General features: G+C 28.2%; 1 protein-coding gene across 1 annotated transcript; it reads right to left on the reverse strand.

Annotated features, from left to right (window-relative positions):
• Window positions 1–10,551: 10,551 nt before the first annotated feature.
• LOC129972776 (chitinase-3-like protein 1) lies at window positions 10,552–25,367 on the reverse strand. The gene is made up of 9 exons (XM_056087032.1): window positions 25,191–25,367; window positions 20,916–21,034; window positions 19,920–20,117; window positions 18,714–18,970; window positions 17,477–17,580; window positions 16,224–16,347; window positions 14,590–14,775; window positions 13,864–13,986; window positions 10,552–12,445 (listed from the first exon to the last, which is right to left on the reverse strand). Exons 2-9 carry the CDS (start codon window positions 21,019–21,021, stop codon window positions 11,843–11,845), a joined length of 1,701 nt encoding a protein of 566 aa, XP_055943007.1. The 5' UTR covers window positions 21,022–21,034; window positions 25,191–25,367; the 3' UTR covers window positions 10,552–11,842.
• Window positions 25,368–25,703: the final 336 nt, after the last annotated feature.

Here is a 25,703-nt window from a genome sequence, read left to right on the forward strand (position 1 = left end):
GAGTAATCGTCGTGGTGAACCAGATCGGAGTCGTAGTCGGAACCGACGGTAAAAAACTGGCCTTCCAGAGATAAGCGACGGAGTGAAGCTAGTGCTGAACTAAGCTGTGTGTTACTATCTGCAGTAGAATCTGTTGTATGCTGCACGTCTCGGCTGAAGATAATCGTCTTCTGTGCTGTATATAGTTGTCGTCTTTGTGCTGTCCTGTGTGTCTTCGTGTAAATAAACGTCGTTGTTTTATTTCCTACTGCCGCCTGGTGATTGAGCGTTCTCCACACCATATAACTTCCACTATCCAAACGAACCCCTGAAAATTTCGTAACTATATTTTCAAAAATTATCAATAATAAACGTAACTACTTTCAAAATAGAATATATAGTAACAGATTGCTAGCGAAAAAGGTACATCTGAATATTTTAGAAAAACTTTATAAGTGCCAGTTGAGAATGATTCGTCATACAGATCATTTATAGAACAGAACTTGGGATGTACCGTTCGATAGTTGAAAACAAATGTACCTTTTCATCATAAACTACCACTTTCCGATGACTCTGTCTCACTAAGAAGTGAGATCCGGAAATACGAGCGCATTTCAGGAATTAGTTATTTTTGTCCTTGATTTTCGCCCTATTGCATGCTTTTTCGTTTGAATTTTTTTTTCACGTATATGTGAGAGTCGTATTGCTTCTGACCGTATTATTTTATTTTAATTTAAAAATTACTTATTTTATTTCCACGAGTAATCAGAATTTACTTTATTGTTAAAAGTAAACATATCCTCCTTTCATCTTTCCTCTCGCCCTTATTTTGACTAATTAAATCCATCCTAACGCATGCGCAAAAGCGCGTAGGGTTTTAGAATTCGTTGGTAAACAATACTAATGTAAGTTATTAAGACTTATTCAAATTTACCAAATAATGACGTTGTGCAGTTTCGAATCATTATCTGTCTCCTATCAATCAATATTTGCAGACTAGTTTCACAGAGTAGTGTCCAACCAAGAAATTTCAAAGACAGTATTGCATCGAAAGTTTAAAACAATTCTTAGATTCAATACTACCAGGTTAAAAGAGAAGAAAATCGTTTCTCAGATGATTTAGCTTCAAAATATAATCTGCTTCTCATCAATCAATATTCATGGAGAAGTTCCACAAAAATATGTCCCAAACCGCAATTGCAGAAGATGATGCTGTAATAAATTACAGCTTCTTTAAATTGCACCTATTTTTTAAGCTACAGTATGCTCCAAAATATACATGAAATGAAACTCGTGCATCTCGAATACCTGGTTACGTTTGTCGGCGAGGCATGGTTCCAACGCGAGTTCGCAAATTGTACAGACTAAGTCTATGGCAAAGGATACCGACGTGCTCTGAGTGGTTTAAGCCTTGGCATCCTTTTGGCAATGTTTTGCCAAAAAGATGCCATACCGAAATATATTTTTACAAAAATAAATAAAATTTGTGGATTTATCCCCCCCCCCCCCTATTTTTTACGGTTTACATGTAAAATTAATCTGGAACACATATACAGCGGAAAAGATCAAATCCTGAAACCTAAATTCATTAAATATAAAAATTACAATTTATTAAAAATAATTTTTGTATGTGTTTCTTCTTAATATTATTTTGATATAACTAAAAAAAATTAGCTACGAAATCACATATTCCGTTAAAGCTTACATATTTATACGTTTTGGGCATTAAGTAATCATCTCCCCATATGTAGTTGATGGGAAAGTAACAAATGTTCAACAACAAGTTTCAATGACTGCATAAATTATCTAATAAAGGCACGAAAATGATAGAAAAATAAGAATTATTTAATTGCTGTATCATATGTTCAGTAATTACTTTCATATAATTTTTATACTTTTGTGCATAAACAACATTAGTTACTTGTATTACTAGTATTATTAGTAATATTTATTATTAATAATAATAATTAGTATTAGTAGTATTACTACTAATATTTAGAGAAAACAATTATATTAATAAAAATTAGATCGTGTTGATATTCACTCGTATCTTCCATTAAACTAATGAAAGGTACAAGGTTTGAGCCAAATAAGCGAAAACTAGACTATTATGAGTGCAAAACATTGCCAAAAGGATGCCAAGGCTTAAACCAATCAGAGCACGTCGGTATCCTTTGCCATAGACTTAGTCTGTACAATTTGCGAACTCGCGGTTCCAACTACACGTGTTCTCAGTAATGAAAAGGAAGTTGTGTTGTGCAGTTGTTGGAAATGGGTTTCTCGACGGAGGAAAAAGTATTTATTGTTGATCATTATTTCTGCGCATACGGAAATGGTCGTGAAGGTGGACTGAGTTTGAAAAAGGTGGCCAAGAGAAATTTAATAAGACGGCGCCAAGTAACACAGTTATGCTGTATATTGTTACGAAATTTCGTCCTTCTGGTAGTGTACTGTATCAACGAAAGGGGAATGTTCAAGGAGAGTGTGTTCAATTGTGAAGATCCACCAAGAACTGTACTCGCATTACATGAGAAAATCATCTCTTTTTGCTGGAGTCTGCAAAATATGTTTGAGAATGTGAGTGAACACTGTCTACAGCGAGGCGGTGCACACTTTGAACTCTTACATTAAGCCTACCGTCGTAAATCAACACGCTAATATATGCATATAAATAAACTCACAGATGACAATAATGTAATTTTGTTCATCTTTTCATTTCAGTATTGTATATTTTGGCGCATATTGCATTGGAAGACTTATTTGATATCAAGTCTTGTTTAACAGCGAAATGCAGATAGTCGTTCCGTTGCTGATGTATCATCGTTTTCCTTAAAAAGCATTGCATTTAATAAAATTGTTTTTCTTATGGCTTCATATTTTTTCTACAAAACGCTCTGAGATATTTTATATTTGATCCATATTCTCAGTCCTATTTAATAATGAAGGTTTTTTTATTAAATAAGAAACCTGAAAAGAAACTTAGTCAACAGTTTAGTTATATTTTCCAGAAGAATCTCGTGACGAAAATTCAAAACGCATTTTCATAATAACTGTAACCATCTGTTCGGCCTCTTTGGTAATCTTAAGATCACGGATCATGCTCTTCAGGGCTTTTGGCGTCATCTATAACTTATAAATAACTTTTGTAAATCATCAATATTATTCATAAGTCTGGGCATTTCTAATTCAGTGTCAATGAACTTTCGCTTGATTTTTTTCAGCAAAATATTCCATTACGCAAACTCCAAGAAGGATGACAACCACACAGACGGTGCGAGTCAAATTATCACGAAATAAATCCCAAAACCAGTAAGATCATAAGACAAGTAAAAATAACACCTTTGGAGAAATAATTTTCCATGGTGTTAGAAAATAATACAAGATACCACAAGATAAATTAGAGTTTTTAAAAGAAATCACTCAACAGCTATTGTAACTCAAAAGGATAAAATATTTGTTTGTTGGATATCAAAATAGTTAACAAATAAGGTCTAACAATAACAATAGTTTAATATTTTTAACACAATAAGCCTTTTTCTTAAGTGTAAATATATTTTGTTTTAGTAATGATATATTTCAACAAAGGGAAAATTAAGAGTATCGTTTGAAACTGGTCTGTGAAATGCTTCTTGAATCAGCATATCCATTTATTTTGTGACTATATAAAAACAACTAGCGTAATTTTTACTTTTTCATCTATGAAAGATAAAAAAGAAAATGGTATAATCCTTAAAAAAAAATGATTATACCACTTATATGGCGAGCTATTGATGAATCACTTTTCTTTCCCGCCATATTTTTAACTTTTCTTCTACCGATTTATTATTATTTTTTTATTTTTGGAAATTCATTTGTCTGTCTGCCCGTTAGCGCGGCAGTTACGGATATCTGACTAAGTAGTTGCCTAGGCCGCAAGGCTGATGGAAGGTCAAAGGTAAGTGAATTAAAAATTATTAGTGTAATTGCAAAATAAATAAATTCAAATTCTGTAAATTATAATATATTGAATAATATTAACATCATACTGAATAAAATTAGTTAGATTTCTTCCTTTTTCTTAAATTCAATAGATTATAAAAATGAACATGGGAAGTAAAAGCATGGAATAAATATTATGTATAAACATGGAAGTCGCGTATCCATGAGTCAAGTTAGCTGCTCTATTATAGTTAAGGCAGAGAGCGCTAAAACTCGTAGCATTTAACGGAAGTAAAAAGGTGTGACTTTTTTCGTAATCCAAACATGTTTATTTGTGCGATCTGCAAATATACACACACACACATATATATATATATATATATATATATATATCACTTCATTTATATTTGATTTTAATAGAAGAATTTCTTTTATTGAAGTCAAATATAACAAATAATATATAAAAAAAATTTTAAGACAATTCCTACTTAGGTTAATAAAAATAATTATTTTAGTTACTTTTTATTAAATAATTACAATTAATATAAATATGTATATAAATATGACAGAATTACAATATTAAGTGGCAAAATAGAGCTTAGCGACCATTTGGTAACATGGCGACGGATTTGATGACTTTTGCGACCAAATAGAAATTACTGGACAAATTTAATTAATTAAGTAATATTTGAAGAAAACTGTATTAACATCAACTGTCATCCACTACAAGTTTAAGAAAATGCATTTGAACTTGAGTGGATGAATAAAAAGTATTTTATTAACGATTGAAAATTTGAACAAGATATATATATATATATATATATATATATATAGAGAGAGAGAGAGAGAGAGAGAGTGAGCTAATAGTAGGAGTTGAAAAAAGCTTTTAATGATAGAGAAAACAAAACAGGAATTGCTGAAAACGAAAAAAGTATTGAGTTCAAACTGAAAGCGTTTTTTTTTTTCTTTCTGAGAAATAATTCATTAAGAAAAGTTGATGCTGCAAATAAATCAAATGTATTCAAAGGAATTTAGTGCTGGCATGATGTTTTAAAACGCGTTTAATTTTAAAAAAAAATTGTACTGTTACGTTACCCAGAATCATAAATGTCGTAACATTTATGATTCGATTTATGTTACGATTATGATAACATTTATTTATGATAACATTTATGTTACGATTTAAAACACACACACACACACACAAAAGAAATGGAAAAGCAAGTCAAAATCAATATATATATATATATATATATATATATAAACAAAAGTAACAAAAATCAAGTTAATAGGAAATTCAAATTAAACCAAATAAAAAAAGAATCCGGCCTGAAGACTTTTTCAAGGGTCACCCTCAAATCAGGAATTCAAAAAAAGGGATTTTTTCTGTGAAGAAATGCGGACTAAAAAGTCAAATAATGATTCCTCGTGACCCGAAAATCCCCTGAAATTAGGTCCAAGAGATATACCATTTTAACAGATATAAAACAATAAATTAGAAGAATACATCCTCTAATAAGCAAAAATACAATAACAATAAAACAAAATAATCTTTCTGTTAGAGAAAGAATAAACCATAATAAAATTTTAATTTCTATTGGAAAAGATTTGGATATTTTTATTGCTAAATTATGTAGAAAATACCATTGGTCTGCGGAAGATTTCAGCGAATGGAAAGTGAGAACTTTAGAGGAAATTAAAATAAAAATGAATACTGATATTAACAGATCTAAAGAACGCGGGATTTATTTTAGCATAACATTAAAAAACGAAATAAAAAAAATTAAAAGAAAAATTTGTTATTACAGTAATAGATAAATCAGCAAATAATTTCTGTTTAATTTGTAAATTTTATTACAAAGAACTTTTAATTAATGAATATAACTCTAACGCAATTTATATTTTAAAGAACACCGGGAAAAAGGAATTAGATAAAAGAATGCTAGCTTTCGCAAAAAAAAAATTAAAACGTGCTCTCTAAACTATCCTTATTTATTCCCAACAGTTAAATTTCATAAAAATCCAGTAAAATTCAGATTCGTGGCTTGTAGCACTGGCAGTTATAATTGCTATACGGGAAAACATTTCTTTAAATACTTAAAAATTATCCTGGACAAAATCAAAGATGAAGGCAACTTTATAATTTCTAGTAACAAAGAAGTGCTGGATTTTCTTAAAGATAACAACATTAATAAAATTAATACTTATGATTTCGAGAATTTATACACCAATCTACCTCATGAAAAATTAATAAAGGTCTGTACTTATTTATATGACAAATATTTAAATGAAGATGTTATTCCTAAAAATTATTGGCTAGAGTTATGTAATTTTAATATTACTGAAAATTACGTTTTTAATTGAATTAATTTTTATAAACAAGTAAAGGGCATTCCAATGGGAACAGCTTTCTCAAGTGCTTTAGCTAATATTTTCCTACATTACTTTGAGAAAAAAATAATTAAATATAATTTAATAAATGGGTGGAGGTATATTGATGACCTACTTTTGATAAACTTAGACAATACTAATATTGTTACTAATTGCTATCCAAAAGATTTAATTCTAACAGAAACAAATAAAAATCAACTTGAGGCTACCTTTCTGGATTTAAAAATCGAAATTGCTAATGATAAAACAATAGTTGGTATCTACGATAAAAGGGATGAATTCAACTTTAAAATAACAAAACTTTGTAATTATCATTCCAATCTAAACTCCAAAATTTTCAAAAATCGAATTTTCCCACAATTTAACGGGATTAAAAGGGTTTGCAATAATAAAAATTCCTATATTGAAGCATCAAATAACTTCATTAAAATTTAATTAATAATGAATTTCCAAGAAACTACTGTAATATCAACTTTTTGATTAAGCAAAATATGATTTGGGATTAATCCTTTACCTAAAATAAAAATAGAACTTTCCTTGCATATTAGATCACTCAATAGATGGCGCTGGGACACTACAATTGTTTTTTACCTTAAATGCGTTAGCTTGGGGTTTTTAAAAAAGCGGGAATCACAATCGATAGCTTAAAATTTCTTTGCCTGCGGCTGGTATGCACTTTCCTTTTTGTCTTTCATTACTTATTTCATTTAGTGTTATTATATGGTATTTTTTTATTGTTATTTTTGCTTATTAGTGGATGTATTCTTCTAATTTATTGTTTTGTATTATCCTTTCTGTTAAAATGGCATATCTCTTGGACCTAATTTCAGGGGATTTTCGGGTCACGAGGAATCATTATTTGACTTTTTAGTTTTCATTTCTTCAAAGAAAAAATCCCTTTTTTTTGAATTCCTGCCTGAGGGTGACCCTTGAAAAAGTCTTCAGACCGGATTCTTTTTTTATTTGGTTTAATTTGAATTTCCTACTAACTTGATTTTTATTACTTTTGTTTCAATTCATCTGTGTTTCAGATGTAGCTGCATTTGCACTCTCTATATACTATGATTTTTTTCCTGTTCCATTTTTGGTTATAGTTTGAATAAGAAATAATTTCTAGTTGTGATTCCGAAACTATTTCGTTTCGTTTTCAAAATATTTCTTACTTTGATTGGCTATATATATATTGTTCCGTAAGTGTTGACCCATCCCAATCGTTATTCCTTTGCATCAGTTAACCTTTGTAATCAGATCGGTTTAATTAATAACGATGATGTAGAAAGATTTATTAAATTCGTAAAATTAAATAATCATACAGCAATTGAAATGAAGCGTTTAGTTTGAGAGACGATTTTTTTCCAGTTAAACGTTTCGTGAAAGGCAAGTCATGAAAATACTGTGGTGAATAGCATATAAGCCAGTTAACAACTCTTCTACCCGAGCGATCGTTTTGGTATAATTGTTAAGTTACTGGACTGCAAACCAAAAGGTCCCAGATTCTATCCTCCCGCGTCTCATACCTCTAAAATACTAATGATATATTAGGACATAATTATAAATAAGAATACATTTAGTTTGTTCAACTCCTACTTGGAATTCGATGTGGTGCAACGAAGAAGCAGAAAAACATTTTATTATTGAACTTAGAAGTTGTGTAACAACTCAACTCTACTTTGCTTATTGGCTTGTATTCTAAAGATTTGAAATAAGCATTAGCGCTACCTCTGTTAATCTACGATCGTTATATTTAAACGTTTTAAAATGTAAATTAAATGTAAATATTAAATTTTATGTCGCCTTACTTTGGATAGAATTACTTTTACAAGAACACACCAAATGTATGACAGCACGACTTCAGTTTCGCTTTAGACATATCATATCGGTATATCCACATGCTGCCAACTGTTGTCTCTAAGCAACTAAACTATTATATTTATTCAAAAACTGTTTTGAATTTATTATTTTCCCGTAAAGTATTACAATAATTAAATGCTTTTGCTTGTATTTGTAGAAACTATATCTAATATTTATAGTTAATTTTTCAAGAAATTTATTTCTTTAGATCATTTTTTGACAAATTAAAAATTATTGAAAACAAATAAATAAATTATAAACAAATTAAAAATATATTGAAAAATTAAATTTATCAGTTTTTAAAAGGGGGGGGGGCTAAATCTGTCAATGAGCAAGATTGACCATATATGAAGGTCATTAAGGACTTTATGACTTTGTATTTATCGAATGTTTCTTTCAATAATATTGTCTTATAACCCATTATTATATTGGGATTTGTGTCATAGACTCATCAAAAATTTGCATTGGTGCAACAGAATAGACTTATGTTATATAATTATTATCTTATAAAAAATTATTAAAAAGGTAAAAAAAAGTAAAGTAGGCAAAGGTGAGTGCTTAGTTCTTGATACTCGTGAGAGCCGTGCATTGGTTGTTGTTAGAGATGCATAATCTACGATTTTTTGAATAACAAATAATATTGCTATTGTTATTTTTAAATATTCGTTCCAAATATCTGTTATTTCAATCATATTATTAATTAAAAATTATTACTTAATATTAAATATAAAATTTATTAATTGTAATTAGTACTTAATTTACTAATTTAATTAACGTGTGATTGAATTAATTTATCTTTTTCAGCTTATTTCTTAAATTTTATTTTTTTTCTCAAAACTATTTATTTATTAGAGTGAACCATTTTCTGGAAAAGATGAGTTAAAAATATATGTCATTTCTTTAAAATGTTTACTTTAGTCCTATATTCTACCAATAAATGGCGCCAGCACTAAACAGATTACATGTAATCAAAGTCAATCATGTCACGAGCAATAAAAAATGATCTTTATGGAATAGTGCATCATCAAATACGAATATCGGTCACTCCCGTAAAGTGAAGCCTCGCACTTTCCGGTGAAATCACTGCTGCGATAAATTTCAGTGATATGCAATTCAATGATACGATACGATAATTCCAATAACCGGTCCGTTCACTTTTCAATCCAATCACAGATTTCTTTCGAGAGCTTCCATTGGACAGATCGTATCGTCACCGCTCCGGCAAATTTCAGTGATATCGTATCGATTGTTAGTTTCTATCGTGATCCAAAACTTGTAATCGAAATATCATCAGTAAGATCGTATGGAGGATTTGAATCACACCCCTCTTTGAAAAGTATTGATCACTTTATTTGTGACTTTTTGATATTGGTTACGTAATAACCGCTCTGAAAATATTCGTCATCCCTAGTTGTTGTTGTGAACTTGGTTGCATTTCCCCATCGCAGCCCCCAATTGACTAGTCTTGTTATGAGCCAAAAGCTTTATTAGCAAGCAATGACTACAGTCCTTGGTCAAAATATTACCCTAATTCATGGTGGTGTTCTCAAAAAATGGAAGTAGTTTGGGTACAGATTAATCAACTCCAGTCCTTCAGAAGTGGATTCCATAATTTTTCCATTTCTTCGACGGAGGCGATAAATTCGTCAAAAAATGATACAAAAAGAGCCAAACGGAATATCTCCGCTGGTAACACTTTTTTATGTGTATACTGTGTGATATACTGTGTTCAAATTTTCAATCGTTAATAAAATACTTCTTATTCATCCACTCATGTTCAAATACATTTTTTTAAAACATGTAGTGGATGACACTTGATGTTAATACAGTTTTTTCAAATATTAATTACTTAATTAAATTTGTCCAGTAATTTCTATTTGGTATCCAAATTCGTCGCCACGTCGCCAAGCTCTGAGATTATTGAAGCGATACCCGATCATAAATGATATAAGAAAATAAGTAAGAATTCAATTAAAAAAAATTTGCCACTTAATATTATAATTCTGTCATATGTATATACGTATTTATATTAATTGTAATTATTTAATAAAAAGTAACTAAAATAATTTTTTTGTTGACCTAAATAGGAATTGAATTAACAAATTTTTTATATATATATTACTTGTCTCTGTGACGCTGATATATGAAAATTTGAAATATGCTCCAAATGCAATAAATTTATTTTTACGATGCCAATATCTAGATGATAATCAGATGTTATTATCATCTATATATTAGCTCATATATCAAGTCTTACTTTATCAGTTACATAAAAATAACAGCATGAATATGAGCCTCATAGATGCTTCAAATATCTCAGCTGTATGTCTCATTTTTATATTTACAGTTTGAATGGAATTCAGTAGTTACATAAAATATTAAAAAAAACTATTAAAATACTTTTCATTTCCAGAAAATTATTTTTATTACAAAACAATATGTAAAAATAAGCAGATACAGGGTACAATATTAGATTCTTTAGGAATCAACTAAACCACAATTGCATGCTTTAATTGGTGCATTTTTAATATAATTTTTTTCTACATTTATTATTTACATTTTTTCACCGGGGGCTATCCACCCATGATCATAAAAAACAGTAATAATTCATAAAAGCACAAAGATAATTAATAACACATTAAATTTGAAACCGGAAGAAATTTTTTTTTTAAATTCTTCCCGAGAGATGTTTCATTATCTTTATTTATAAATGAAAGAATAATGAAATAATAAATAATAATGAAAAAAAGATGGGACAATATTACCAATACAAGATACATTTATGATTTTCATAACATTTTCAAAATAAGCAGCTCAAAAATATATTTAAATTTTAAAACGTTATATTTACATGCTATTTTTAAATACTGCCAATATTTACAATTTTAAACAATTTTACAATTTTTTTTTACAAATAATTCTTTCTGGAGGCGTTAAATAAATAAACAGTACAAAACAAATACATATACTTCAATAAATAAATATTTTTCTACACAAATTTAGAATTTTTAGAAACTTATTCTAAACATTGAACAATTCTAAACAAAAAAATGGAATTTATACAAATAAGCGTTATTAAAATAAAATAACAAATTTTTCATTTACGTACTTCAAAGAAATTCAAAATTAAAAAGAATAAATATTGCATATCCTATAAACACTGAATATTTGTTGGGTTGAATCAAAATGAAAAAGAGTAATAAAAATGTTCAATTCGTATCTGAATAGAAAAATATATTTTGACTTCTATATATTTCAAACAATATTTTACTTGCAGAGTTTTTACTCAAATGTTTGTTTCGAATGCAAGGTTTGTGTCCTTACTTTTTAATTCCATTATTTTAAATATTAAATTACTTACATGCAAAAAAAAAAAAAAAAAAAAAATACATTTTGCGAAAAACATATTTCTATGCGCATGATAATCCTTAAAAATTAAACTGGCAATTTCTTAGAAGTAATCTTCTTAAATCGAATTTCTTCAAAATCAAGAACATATTCAGTGTCTAGAGTGCATATTTCTTCCTAACATTTAGCATGAAAAATCGAATATTTAATACGATTAAATGTATTAAATATATTCTAATGATATGTTTAAAGTTTGTTGTTTTTTCCGTTGCCAAAAATGAATATAAATACTTTTCATAATAAAACCCATTCAGTCAATCAGAGATGTTTGAATATTCGATCGACCAAAAGCAACTTAAAAATTAGGTCTGAAAAAGCTAAACATCTGCGTTGTGGAGTTCTCACAGCCTGGTACCAAGGCTGGAGAGTTGCAACCCTGGATTTTGTCATCGAAGACTGTACCAGGTGGACACGAGAATTCATAGGGGAGGAAGGTTGATCCAGTTGGTCCATGGACAGATACGCAAGAGTGGAACTTCTGGCAATCTCTTGGATCCCTCTGCAATCCAGACTGGGTGCAGACAAAAGTTGGTGTCTCTACTGGATCATGATGTGGAGACTTAGATGTTGATGGCACAGGAGGAGGTGTCGTTGTAGTAGTCGTTGAGGGTGTAGTGACAGGTCTTGGTGTGGTGGTGGTTGTTGTTGTAGTGGTGGTAGTGGTAGATGTTGTTGAGGGTGCAGCTGAAGGTGAAAAGGGTGCTGCAGAGGTGGAGATGGTTGGAACCGAAGTGACTGGAGTTGGGGGTGGAAGTGGCAGAGCTACTGAAGGGCTGGCGAATTCTTCGTTAATGGCTGTCAAAAGTCCATACTTTCGCCCACACTTTCCTTTGAAGTCATCTGTCTCTACTGACCATACCATGCCTCCACCAAGTCGGTAATATTTAGCATAATTCACCTGAAATTAGTAAACAAATTGGGATTAATTCCTCTTTTAAAAAAGGCCTTTTATTAATTTATTTATAAAATAAATTACAGTTTTTTTTCCACTTAGAAATTTGTTATGAAAACCTTATATTGAATATAATGTAAATGCCTAATCGTTAACAAACCTTACAAAAAGGAAGAAATGGTGTTTTTATTTTCCTGAATTGAATTCTTTGTTTCCTTTTAATATCGCGTTTCATTATTATAATCACAGAAAAGACTACAATAATGACGTATTCGTTTCATCTGAAAGCTGCATTGTAGCAACTTATAATTTTGTTTATATTCGAAAAAAGAATTCTGAATTTGTATTGCTTCTAAAATGTTTTGGTGGTTAAATTTTTTTAAAATACTTATATCATGCCACAAGAATAAGACAGAAAAGATGGTTCCATTTATACTAATTATGCTGCAGGAAATTGGGTGGAATTAAGATTAAGATAAACGCAGCATTTGGGATTTAGAGTCAGCCAGATTCAGTTGAACCTCCTGTAAATTGTTACACAGCTGTTAGCTTGCACGACGTCAAAGTCACATGATAAATGTAACCAAATTAAAATTAGAAATAAATATTAAGTTAACAGCCAAAGAATCAAAAAGAAAGATTAAATGAATCCGGCCCGAAGACTTTCTCAAGGGTCACCCTCAGGCAAGGATTCAAACCAGGCATCCTTGCCTGAGGGTGACCCTTGAGAAAGTCTTCGGGCCGGATTCATTTAATCTTTCTTTTTGATTCTTTGGCTGTTAACTTAATATTTATTTCTAATTTTAATTTGGTTAAGTTCATTTGTGTTTTAGTTGTAGCAACATTAGCGCTCACTAAATACAATGTATATTTTATATTTTATTATATAGATTCAGAAAATTTATATAGGTGTTTTTGCACATTATTTATTTATGGATTGATAGTTTCTTATGATAAATGTAATTGAGCATGCCTTACAGCATCTAGATGTACATTGTTTTACAATTCTCTGTAACACCATGTAGGGTTGCATTATCACCAAATGCTTATTGGATACCGAAATTAAATAGGCTCTAAGCACAAAGCTTCTATCGCGAGAAAATGAATTAATTCCATTACCTGGTAATACTAAATTTTAAGTGCTATTTCTGACAAAGATTTCAAAGATATGTATATGTTTTATTGAAAAAGAAATGATATTTAGAAGCATGGAGATAAATTATTTTTTTTTTAATTCAAAAATACAATTAGTTAAAAGTAAAATGCTCAATGGAAAGATTCTTTTTTACTCTTGTAATTTATGTGCGAATTCACATCTTTGCTTTTCATCGCGCTCCAGTAAAATTCATAGGAAAATCAATGAAATAACTTTGAAAATAGTAAAACTATTAAAAAAAATTCTTTTATTTGTTAAGAATACTTACTTTCAACCTGATACTGGCTTCATTGTCGTATCCGACCCACTGTCTATCTTGGTATGCATAAGGAGACATATAATAGTCGTCCCAGACAATGTTCCATTGCTGCTGCTTCTGGGCCTCACAGATCTTTAGAAAAAGAAAGTAGTTTTATGCATAACATGAATCATTTAACATATACTAAATTGACTTGCGATCGACATTTCATAAACCTCTAAACAAAATAAAATCATTCTACAAAGCAATATTTAATTTCATGGTAACTTGTTTTATAGTTCTTTGCCTGATTCAGTGGAATTATCAATTGCCCTTTAATGATATCAATAGTCCACGATGAAATTCAGTGACACAAACAACTAACTTAATGAACTTGAATCACTATATTCTTCCTTTAATAAATTTAAATCCATTGTCAACTATTACTTTTGGAAATAATTAATAAAATTGAACTGGTTTGCATATGATGTATATCAATAGGAAATTATCATTTCCTCAGTGGCATTTTTACACTTTTTGAATCTATTCATACTTATAATCTCTCAATCAACATCAATAGATTATAAAAATTTAAAGAAAATTGTGATATTATTGAATTTTGAGAATTATTTTCTTTTTTTAATCTGTGTGGGTTAAAAAACAACAACTGAAAATCACTTTCTGCAGGGCTGATGGAATTTAAAGTACTCAAAATGATAACTATAAAAGTTTAAAATAAATTGTTGTAAAACATACTTCATTGTAACCTAGTGATCCAGGTTCTCTTGTGTAAGGTCCGGCTCTGCCTTTCTGAGGTGCCGAAGCATTGAATCCGTTGACTTCGGCTCTCTGAAGAGTGAAAGATCTTCCATAAAGTCCCATTCCCAAGATAAGCTTTTCTCTTGGAGCTCCTTTGGAAATCCAGTAGTTTATGGAGTAATTCTGTGGAAGAAGAAAATTTTTTGATTATTAGAACTAATGTTTCAAAATTAAATATGGGCATTCCGTTTTAAATAAAAGTTAATTGCAAATAAAGAACTTGTTTCCATTGAAAAGGTTCATATTTGATTTAAGGTAATGACTATGATGACGAAATGTTATTAGAATACTTAAAATTCTAAAAAAAAAAAAAAACAGAATGGAAAGAATGCATCAATTGTATTTTTATTAATAATTTTATTATCTCAATCTATTTTTCTTTCCTTCGTACATCTGACATTTTGGAAAATCTCAGAAGATTTGAAGAGTAGTAAAAATCGTGTTAGAATATTTATTCTTTTTACATCCAAGAGAATATTTATTTTTGCTATATGCAAAAAATATTTATTTTTACAACTCTATTCAGAATTTCAATTCCAAAATCCTCAATCTATTTTCGAGTACAATTGGGGAAAAAAATTAAATTGTTCAACTTGAAAATTTTGTTTATAGAGAAAAATAAATTTTATTAAAGCAATTAAGTTTTCCATCTTTGCACTTCTTAAAAATTAAAAAAAATATATAGTGTAAGAAGCGAGGAAATCATTTAACAACAAAAAAGTGCTAACGACATTGACTGTACTACTCCATCAAAAATATGAAATATTAACCAAACGATATTAATTATCGATGATTATGAAGTTAACCAAACGATTATTGAACGTAAAAATAATTCGTGCTGAAAGTTTTATCCAATAATTTATTTCTCGCAGATGTATTTGTGTTTAAAATAGAAGAATTTTTACACGATAAAAATAATATTTTAGATGAATTCGAAACAATATTTATTCAAACGTATCATTTCAAATATTTAGAATTTGTATATAAGTATTCTAGTAAACAATCAAAATGAGGAATAAAGACTTTTAAAAACAAATTTTAATATAATAATATAACGAACACAATTCAGTTGCCTTTAGATGCCGATATTCTGCCACTAAAATAAAAAAACAATACGAAATGCAGCAGAATATTATGGAGTAGGTTGTTTCGTCGCCTATTGTTACAGACATCAGTGATGGAAAATTTAAAGGAACCCATAGAATTCGACATGCAGAATTTCCTATGCCCAAAATTTATTTAAATTCAAGCATTTCTAAATTAAATGTAACATTATTTTTATTTACCGGAGAGTTTAAGTTTTACGCTGTGGATTTGAAAGAAATGTTCACATTAATGAAAAAGGGTAAATAATTTTGCAAACGATTTTGTAATTAAACATTTGGAAATTCATGGAATAGGAGTAATTTTTCAGTCGAACTGACGGTTATATTTAATTCTGATAAAATTGTGCATAATTGTAAGTGAAATAAGTAGCATGTCCTATGTCGATTCATGAATGGAGATTTCTTTTGCCTTCTAAATATTAAGAAATATTTACTAGTTAATAATCCTTATTTACCATTACTTACCAGATTGAGCATTTGATTTTCCTTATTATCATCGGGTCGAGCATACAAAGGAGCATTATGTCCAGTGAAGCTTTCCCATCCACCGTGGTAATCATAACACATCACGTTGATGAAATCCAAGTATCTGTGAGTAACAAAAATTTCAACCAAATACTCTTATTTAAATGAAATAAGCTAACATATTATGGTGCATATGTCTGTATTTGGAAATATCTTTATCTCTACTAATAATAAAAATGAAAGTGTATATTTGTTTGTGTGTGTATATTAGCATTGTATAGGCGAGATCATTTAATCTACCTTTACTAAATTTGGCACACATGTGCCTTGAAGGACGGAGGGATTTATTTGAAATTTTAATTAGAACTGTAATTAATTAAAATTAAGTTGAAATTTCGCGGTTTCCTGCGATAATTTTCGAAAATATTACTGCACAAAAATGAAGTATAAAGTTCAAAAAAAGTTTTTTTGGTGATATCAATGTGATAATTATGCGAATTTTTTCTAAATTGTGGCAATATTTTTTAAAAATTTTTTTGCCTGCTTTTTAACAATAGATTACATTGTTTACAAATTCAGGCTGCTTTCATTATTACATCAAATATTGAATCACATGAGTTTCTTCCCTTCTACGAAATCTAAAGAGGGAATTCGGTTAATTATCCGTGCAGTTTACCACACGAATAAAAAAAAAGGAAGTTACAATACCATAAAATTTAGAAAATAGATAAACCAAACATAACAGCGCTATGATGTCATTGAACTGATCCTGATCAGAAAAATTCATATAACCAGTGAAAAGAAAATATGTAAAACTATTAAAATAATAACATAATATTATGGACATGGTGTTTAACTAAACTATTAAGCAGAAATTAGATATAATCGATATCTCCGCAAACTAGCTGGTCACCAAAGGCAACTAATATATAATATGTTATTATTTATTATCGAATGTTGACAATCATTTGTAATCAAATCATAATACTAGTGTTTCAGATTATTTCCTTGAAATCTCAAGCATTTTCTTTTGTATTTGGTAAATAAATTGTAATAGGTGGATTCCATTTAATTCATATTTTTCAATCCTATTAAATAAGATAAAATTTTAATAAACGTATATCGTATTAATTAGTCAGAATAGTCAGTATTTTTGCCGGACAAGCTGGTCGCCAAATCACCAAAGCCGAATAGAATGTGTATACTTCTGCAAATGTTATATTGGATTGATAAATTCAGCTATTTCTACTCACTGTGAAACTTGAGGTATATCGTAAGCTTCATCGATGGTGTGTTTTCCAGCTGATACCGCAGCAGTTAACAAGAGATTATGTTTTTGGAATTCAGTTTTCAATTCCTGAAAGGAGAAAGAAAACATTCTCAATTTTTAAATTTCAAATAACTTGTGCAGATTTTTGAAAGATTGTATTTAACCATAAAGGAATGCATTACTGTTTATGAAAATTATAATAAGTGTATAAAATAATTGATAATAATTTGATCAACTGTAATCAATTTAAATCATTTGCGTAAATAAAAGGAATAAATAAATAAAAAAAAGTACGGGGATTGTGATGCAGTAAAATTCATCATACGGGGATTGTGATGCAGTAAAATTCAGTTCAGTTACATTAACGTCCCATTTTAAAGCAACACTAAGGTTATTTTGGGATTACCCTCGTACTTTTGAACAGGGTCATGATGAAGACGACACCTGAGCTGGCACCCCTTCTCCAAACTTCCGCACCACAATAGTGGTAGGCCATTTGGCTCTGACGAATTTAATATGCACCAGACCCGATTACACGACGGTTCTTTGGTGGAATCGGGTCTCGAACCTGAAACTCTCCGGTTCCGAAATCGAGGCCATGATGCATTAGAAAACTGTATTCGGGCAAAACATTCTGAGTTCAAAGTATCGAACAATTTGAAGACCTCTGACTTTTTAAAATACTAAGTCCATTTGTTTATTTAAACTGTGAGGAGATTTGATTGTCAAAAAATATGGTTCTAAACTTTTAATATTTTTTGAGTAAAATCACGTTTCCAATTAACATTCACATTTGAAAGTTTATATAGATACTCTAATAAAATGAAGAAAAAAAATCTGTTATCATAATTTTTATGAATGAATTAATCCATCATAAATATATCTTGTTATCTGGCAATGTATTTTTACCTAATTTTTATAATTTTTTTTTTCTATTTTTATGACAATTTTATAAGTTAGATCGATGACGATGAAAACTATTACAAGTTTTCACTGCTGATAAATGTCAACACTCAGTTCTAAATTTATTTTTGAACTCAAATATTTATCCTAGTGGATTGATCTAAATATACAATTTTGATAACATTAATTTTCAGATTTATCTAAGAAATTAGCGAAATTCAAAGAACAAATAAATTACAAAGAGAAAGATCAAAACACTTTTAATTCCAAATAACCTATTTAAATTTTTCTATAAAATATATTTATCAAAAACTTACCCTCAGAAGAGCAACAAAATTTTGTTTATCTTCTGGTTTTCCACCTCTAGTGGCTGGGTACTCCCAATCCATATCTAATCCATCGAAATTATGCTTTTTCACGAATTCCACTACGCTGTCCACAAAGATCTTTCTAGTGGCGGGAGACGACGCCATATTGGAATATCGAGTGGACCCCTCATTCCAGCCACCGATGGCTACGATGGTTTTCAGTTCTGGATTAATCTGCTTGAGACCCGTGAATCGTTTGAAGGCCCCTAGATGTATCCAGTAAATGAATAGATTAAATTTAAGTTTTATGTTACTCTAAATTATTTCCTGAAATATGAGAATTATTGTTTAAGAATGCGATTTAGGAACCTGAACGATTTTGCAAAAGTCCAACTTCGTAATAACAAACTTTTGCTTAAGATTTCTGCAGTCCTCAAAGAAATATAGTTTATCTTAGAAGTAATTATTATCAAAAACGCAGATAATTTTACATTTCTTGCACGTTACAGAATCACCAACAAAGAAAATATTTCAAATTAAATGTTTGGAAAAATTAAAGAAGTTATGAAGAAAAAATAGTTCTATTAAATCCTAAAATTTCGTGGCCATAAATTCATCCAATTATCATTACATAAAATATTTAGTTATCCAAATATATATATTATTAATATTTGTTATCCAAAGACATTAAAATTCGATACAAAATTTACATGAAAGGCATAAACACCTCAAATAATTTATAGACTTTAATTTATTAATAATTAATAATAATTAATTAATATTTATAGACTTTAATTTGAAAACATATTTAAATCAGATGATGTTTCTAATGAAATGAAATAAAAAAAATAGCAAAATGATGACAAATCTTATTTTAAAATTGCTGTAAGCTTGAAATATCATTTCTTTAAAAAAGCACTAATTTTTTTTTTAAAGATTGAGTTAAAATATTAACATAAGACTCTCACTCCTTTTCTTCGAAATCCATCATAGTTGTATTCAAAATTAAAGATTTGCCGTGGTCTACTCTATTATATATTTAGTAGCAGACGATTTAGCGTTTGAAAAATACACTGAAATTGGAAACCGGAAAGCACATTATCATTGTAGATATTATAGAATAGTAATACATTTATACTCAGTTGCTTATTTATTTATTTTTGAAATTTAGAAGTCTCCAAGCATCTTTTACAAACAGGCGATATGGATTCTCACCTTTTCCATAGTTCTCTTCCAAATCGTAATAAGGATCAAGACAGCGGATTCTGTTGTCGAAACCAAGACCGACGAAACCATAGATTAGATGAGTGCAGATGAAAGGATCGATTTCTTCTACAGGGAATTTGCCATCGCCAGGTCTATAAACAGCCCAGCTGCCGTAGTAGCAGACGACTTTGTACTTATGCGAATTTGCTGAAAGTAAAGAGAATGAATAATTTTTATTCCTTTAAATTAAACTGAAGGAAATTTTTAAACATTAGTTATTGATGTTCCAATGATGAAATTCGTTTAGAAACATGAAATAGATTATATTTCACAATCTTTCGATCTAAAAAGTTATTAAAAATTAGAAAAATGGTTTTGGATTCTGATATGATTCAGACTTCACTATTATTGTAATTAGTTATTTGCTCATGATGTTTTAAAAAAGGAGCCTTTGTGATTTGGTATTATTGTTTCGGTTTCGAGACCGCATGGTTCCAGTTTCGAAATCCGGTTCTATCGAAGATCAGTCTTATAAGGGTGTTTTAATATAAATTATCTGATATTGCGTGGATCAATTTAGCGTGAAAGTTAGTTATTGTTTGAAATTGTGAAGTGTGTTCTAAAATAGGTACCATATTGTTTCAAAATGACACATTAATATAACTATAGTGTTGCAAAAAAATGCCTTTAAAGTTACGTTAATTTAAATATTCATGTCTGGAACTTCAAAACTTTTACTTTCGTGAATTTGATAGATGTATTTTATTATATTTCGGCTGTGATATAAAGTAATGAAATTCACATCACCTCATGCAATTTAAAATCAAAACTCACATTTTTTATTGTAATTTATCCGATATGTATTACTATTGTTTGTTATATATCCTGTTTTTTACAATAGATAGCTGAATTCGTTTAGTCAAATAATTTGGAATCAATTCATACAACTTATAATTCGAAATAATAAAATATTTCGTAATCACAAAATGTGAAATGAGAACTTACCTTTTCCTGCTGTATATAATGGAACTCCTGCATTTTTAACGGGAGATGCAAATAAAGTATTCACAAAGGTGAAAAGCAATATCGTTAATAAGCCATATGCACTCATTTTCGAATCTAATCTGTAAAATAAAAAAAAATAATGGTGAGAAAGTAAGTCATAAATGCAAATGACACTGGAAAAAAAAAAGAAACATTAAAAATCATTGTATTTCTGCATATATTGCTGTGTGGACTCATTGCATAGTAGCGATCCAACTATCTAAACTCCAGATAGCTGAAATATTTTATCCGAATGACTTCGAGAAATGAAAGTAAAGAAAAAAGAATTTTACAAACAAAATCTTTTCAAATAAAATAAATTAAAGGTAGCGAAACAACCGACATTAATTAATATGATCAAGCAGCGATATTTTAATACAACGCATAAATATAAATATGCAAAATGTAATCAACATTTGAAGTCATTAAATTAATATATTATAGCAAATTCCTATTTCTTTTCTTAGAAATATTCTTTCCTCCAACAATTATACAATTATATGGATAGCAAATTATTCGGATTGGTTCTGATCCCAATTAATTCAAATCATTAGATTTTAATGTCTGTAATATTTCTGCATATGTTGACCTTTAAAATATTTTGAAAAGTTGGTAAAATGCTGAGGTGAAAAGTTTTATGAAAGAGGAAAATTTATGCTTAGATGTTTAAAAAAAAATGTAATTGCCATTCATAAAAACAAAAGATGATTTTAATGAGAAAGACAAACCTAATTTTTGATTTTGATAGCCAACAACAATAAAAAAAAATGCCAAATGATTCAATAATTTCAAGGGGAAAAATAGATAACTATTATAATAATCGTTGTTTTAGTTATTTTTTTATGAATTTTAGAAAATCAAATAATTCAAATTTAAGATAAATAACAGAGACCTACTAGAATTTATATTAATTTTTCTCATGAGTAGATGGCACTATTTAAAAATAACATTAATTATTAAAAATGGCAACTCGAATTCTTTTAATTTAATCTACTATGATATAATTGGATTTTTTTGCATAGAATATTCTTAATTATGCAATATTTTATTCCAAGTAATGACCAAAAATATGTAAAATTAAAATTTTCTTTTATATTTATATAAACTTTTTAAAGATGCGTTTTTTATAAAATGCATAGTTATTTTATGAAATAACGGATGAAATCAGCTAAGACATAAAATATATTTGTATTATATAGATAATTAGTTATTTCATGCCGTAGCGACATGCATATATTACGCTGCCTTTGTTAATTTACGTCAAAGTTCCAAATGACAAATTAGCAAGCTGGTTTATTGCTTATTAAAATATTAAAAGTAATGAAAAAAATATTAATTCATTGAATTTCTAAACGATGAGAGAAAAATAAATAATTAAGTATAAGTAAAAAAAAAAAAGCTTAAATTTTTCCTTTGTAAGTTTGATGTGAAACAGAACAATTCTTTAAAAAGAATTTAGCTTTTATTTTAAATCTGTCATTAGTAAATTAGTATTTTATTTAATTTTATTCTATCCGCTATTTTAAATAACAGTTAACATAAAAGAATAACTGAATTATGTGCTTGAAGCATAACTTTAGTTTCTTCCGTTCTAAATTTTAAAATAAAACTTAAGAATTCTCTTTTTAAACATTGTTTCATTTCAGACATTGAAAGTAATTTCCTTCTTTCTGAGCATATTAATGAATGCAATTATTAAATATTATGTTCATTTATGAAACTATTATAATTTATTTAGTCTGGGATTATCTTTTTCAATATTGATTATATTTTAATAAAATAAAATCATACTCTATTAAAAATTGAAATATTTGTGCATTTCTTATAGAAAATATTAAAAAATTATCTTAATAATTAATAATAAAAGTTTTAATTATCCATTAAAAGAATTTTCTCCGTTTTTTTCTATTTAAAAATGCTCATAAATAAATCCTGCAATAAATTTATGAAAAGAATGATACATTTTAACATTGGGTCAAAAAATTTTGATGTCTTAAATCCTATTAATTTTGATTTTGTAATTTAAGAACCAATTCAAAATAGATATGTTTCAAATTTTCTTCTTTGTTAATTTGCAAAATGCCCATAAAATCATAATTATATATGCAAAGGTTTTTATAAATTTTTTTCTTTAACTATTTTAATTTTTTATAATGCATTTTCAATATTAAAAACTTATTAAATTTTCCAAAACCCATATTTTTTTTCCTTCTTGTCTTCTTTCATAATATTTCCGAAAAAAAAAATATTTAATAATTTTGATGCAAATTTAGAAAAAAATTGAACAAATTTTTGTTTTGTTCGAAAATATGTTATCCATTCCAAAGCAAATAATAAAATATACAGAAGAAAAAAAAAGTTACATATCAAATGAATCAATATTAAATTGAAATGTTGAAAGTACATATCAGATTATTTTCATTTTCCGCAAAAATCAAGTCAGTTGAAATAACTATGAAAAACGCGCAAATGAAATTAAAACCGCTTATTCTATTATTAACTTGCTCGGAAATAATTTTATTACCTTGTAAAGGCGAAAGAATAGTTATTCATAGAATTCTAAGCTGCTCTTTTATTGAGCAGGTTCTCTTTTCCACCTGCTCTTTTTAACGTGTGAACTGAGTTTTGACCTTGACACTGGATGACTTTTTGTATCGTTCATAGAATGCCACCGGGTCATTTATGGAATGTTTTACTGAATTAATTTCAAAATGAATTGCGTGGAAAAAACAGTTAATTGTGGGAAAAACAGTTAATTAAAACACCGAATTGAGTTGAATTTCTTTATTTAATAAATAGAATATTGGCCATTTTTATATTTAAAGTACTTGGATAGAATGTACGTTTTTACTTGTAAATAGAAGTTTAGTTATAAAATAAATTATTCTTAGAATTTAATATACACAATAAAGCTCTTTATGAATTCTGTTTTTATAAATACTTTGGACCACAGATAACAAAAATAGTTTTTTTATTTTATTTAAAAGATTTATATTAATACATCAACAACCGTGTTAATCTAATTATAAATAATATACGAAATTCACGTAATCATGTTTGTAATTTTTAAGCAGACATATTAAAGATCTATTAAAAAGTATAAAGTTGAAAAAATTGTTTTATTTTGTGAAGATACATAAATAAATATCTTCTCATTCCAATAAATCTTAGAGATAAAATTTGAAAATAAATTTTATATTATAATGTGCATAGTGCCCGAATAATATAATATCAATAATTCTACAATAAAATCTTAAAAATTGTTTTTATGATACATTTTTCTTGTGCAATAATCTAACATATTTGAACAAATTAATAATTATAGATTATAAAGTATAGTTATGATTTTTGATTTGATAAGATTGTTATTTAAGTATCAGATATATTTTTCATATCTTTTTTTTTATATTCTATAATTGTTTTTATTTTACGGTTAATTAAGTGCTAAGCAAGAAATTAAAACATTTACATTCAATTTATTAATGCTTTATAATGATATAAACAGTTCTGTTATTTAATGGTTAATGAAAGAGAAAAAATAATTATAAAATAGAATAAATAATTGTTATAAAAATACAAATAATTATAAAAGGTATTATATAATTATTATAATAATTCAATTAATTAAAAAATTGACTATGCAATTATTATAATAATACAATTATTTAAAAAATTGAATACATAATTATTATAATAATACAAATAATTATAAAATTGAGTATATAATTATTATAATAATACATATAATTATAAAACTGAATATATAATTATTATAAAAATACGAATAATTATAAATATTTTGAATATTTTTTATGAATATATACGCGAAACTTTGGTATACGTTTGGTATTTGAAAAATTGGTAAAATAAAAACAACCACGAAAACTTTTTTAGATTAATTTATACATGAAAAAAAAATCATTTTAAAGCCTATTTATAAAAATGATATGCCGCAATATTTCGTAAAATTCATTTAACATACATTTTCGTAAATTTCAAATTAACATTTAAAAACAAGTTAACTTTACCAATATTTATTTCTAGAAATATTATAAACGTATAAATTCCATAATAATTTCGAAAAAAAATTTCAATACAATTATATAATACTTATTTCATTATTATTATATTCATTTAATTAATAAATGGTTTCATATTGTATATAGTTATCTGCTATGAGTACAAGAATTCACGTTAAAAAAATAAAATAAAGAAAAAAAAAGAATAAGCGCTAACCTTAAAATTGAATGAAAATTCCTCAATATTCGAATGACGATCACTTCAAGAGAAAAAGAATGGCAGATGACTCCTTATGTACCTGATCGGAAGTTTTTTTTCAGAAAAAAAAAAAAAAAACCGTTTCTTTTGCGACCGTTCAGGTCCGCTGTTCGAGTGGGTCCCTGTCGGGGGCCCCTTTTTCTCATGGTTTTATAGAGGATCTGATCCCCCCTTCGTCACCATCCTACCAATCAGACAACTTTTTTGAACTCCCTTAATTTGCCTCAGTTTTCTTGCTCCTTGCTTGCACCTCTTTGACCATGACCGCGAAGTCGCAGTTAACCCGGAAGAAAGATTCGAACACAACACAAAATGCCGATGGCCTCTGGGCTTTCAAATGGGTCAGCACGTTCGAAAATTCTGATGGAAGAGATACTCTTTTTCTTCCAGCTGTTCTTGTTTTAGAAACATAAAGAAAAAGTCTTGGCGTTCTTTCATAGTATGTCAGGAGGGGATGGCAACAGGTATACC

This window comes from Argiope bruennichi, chromosome 6, assembly GCF_947563725.1.
Source record: "Argiope bruennichi chromosome 6, qqArgBrue1.1, whole genome shotgun sequence".
Lineage (NCBI taxonomy): Eukaryota > Metazoa > Arthropoda > Arachnida > Araneae > Araneidae > Argiope > Argiope bruennichi.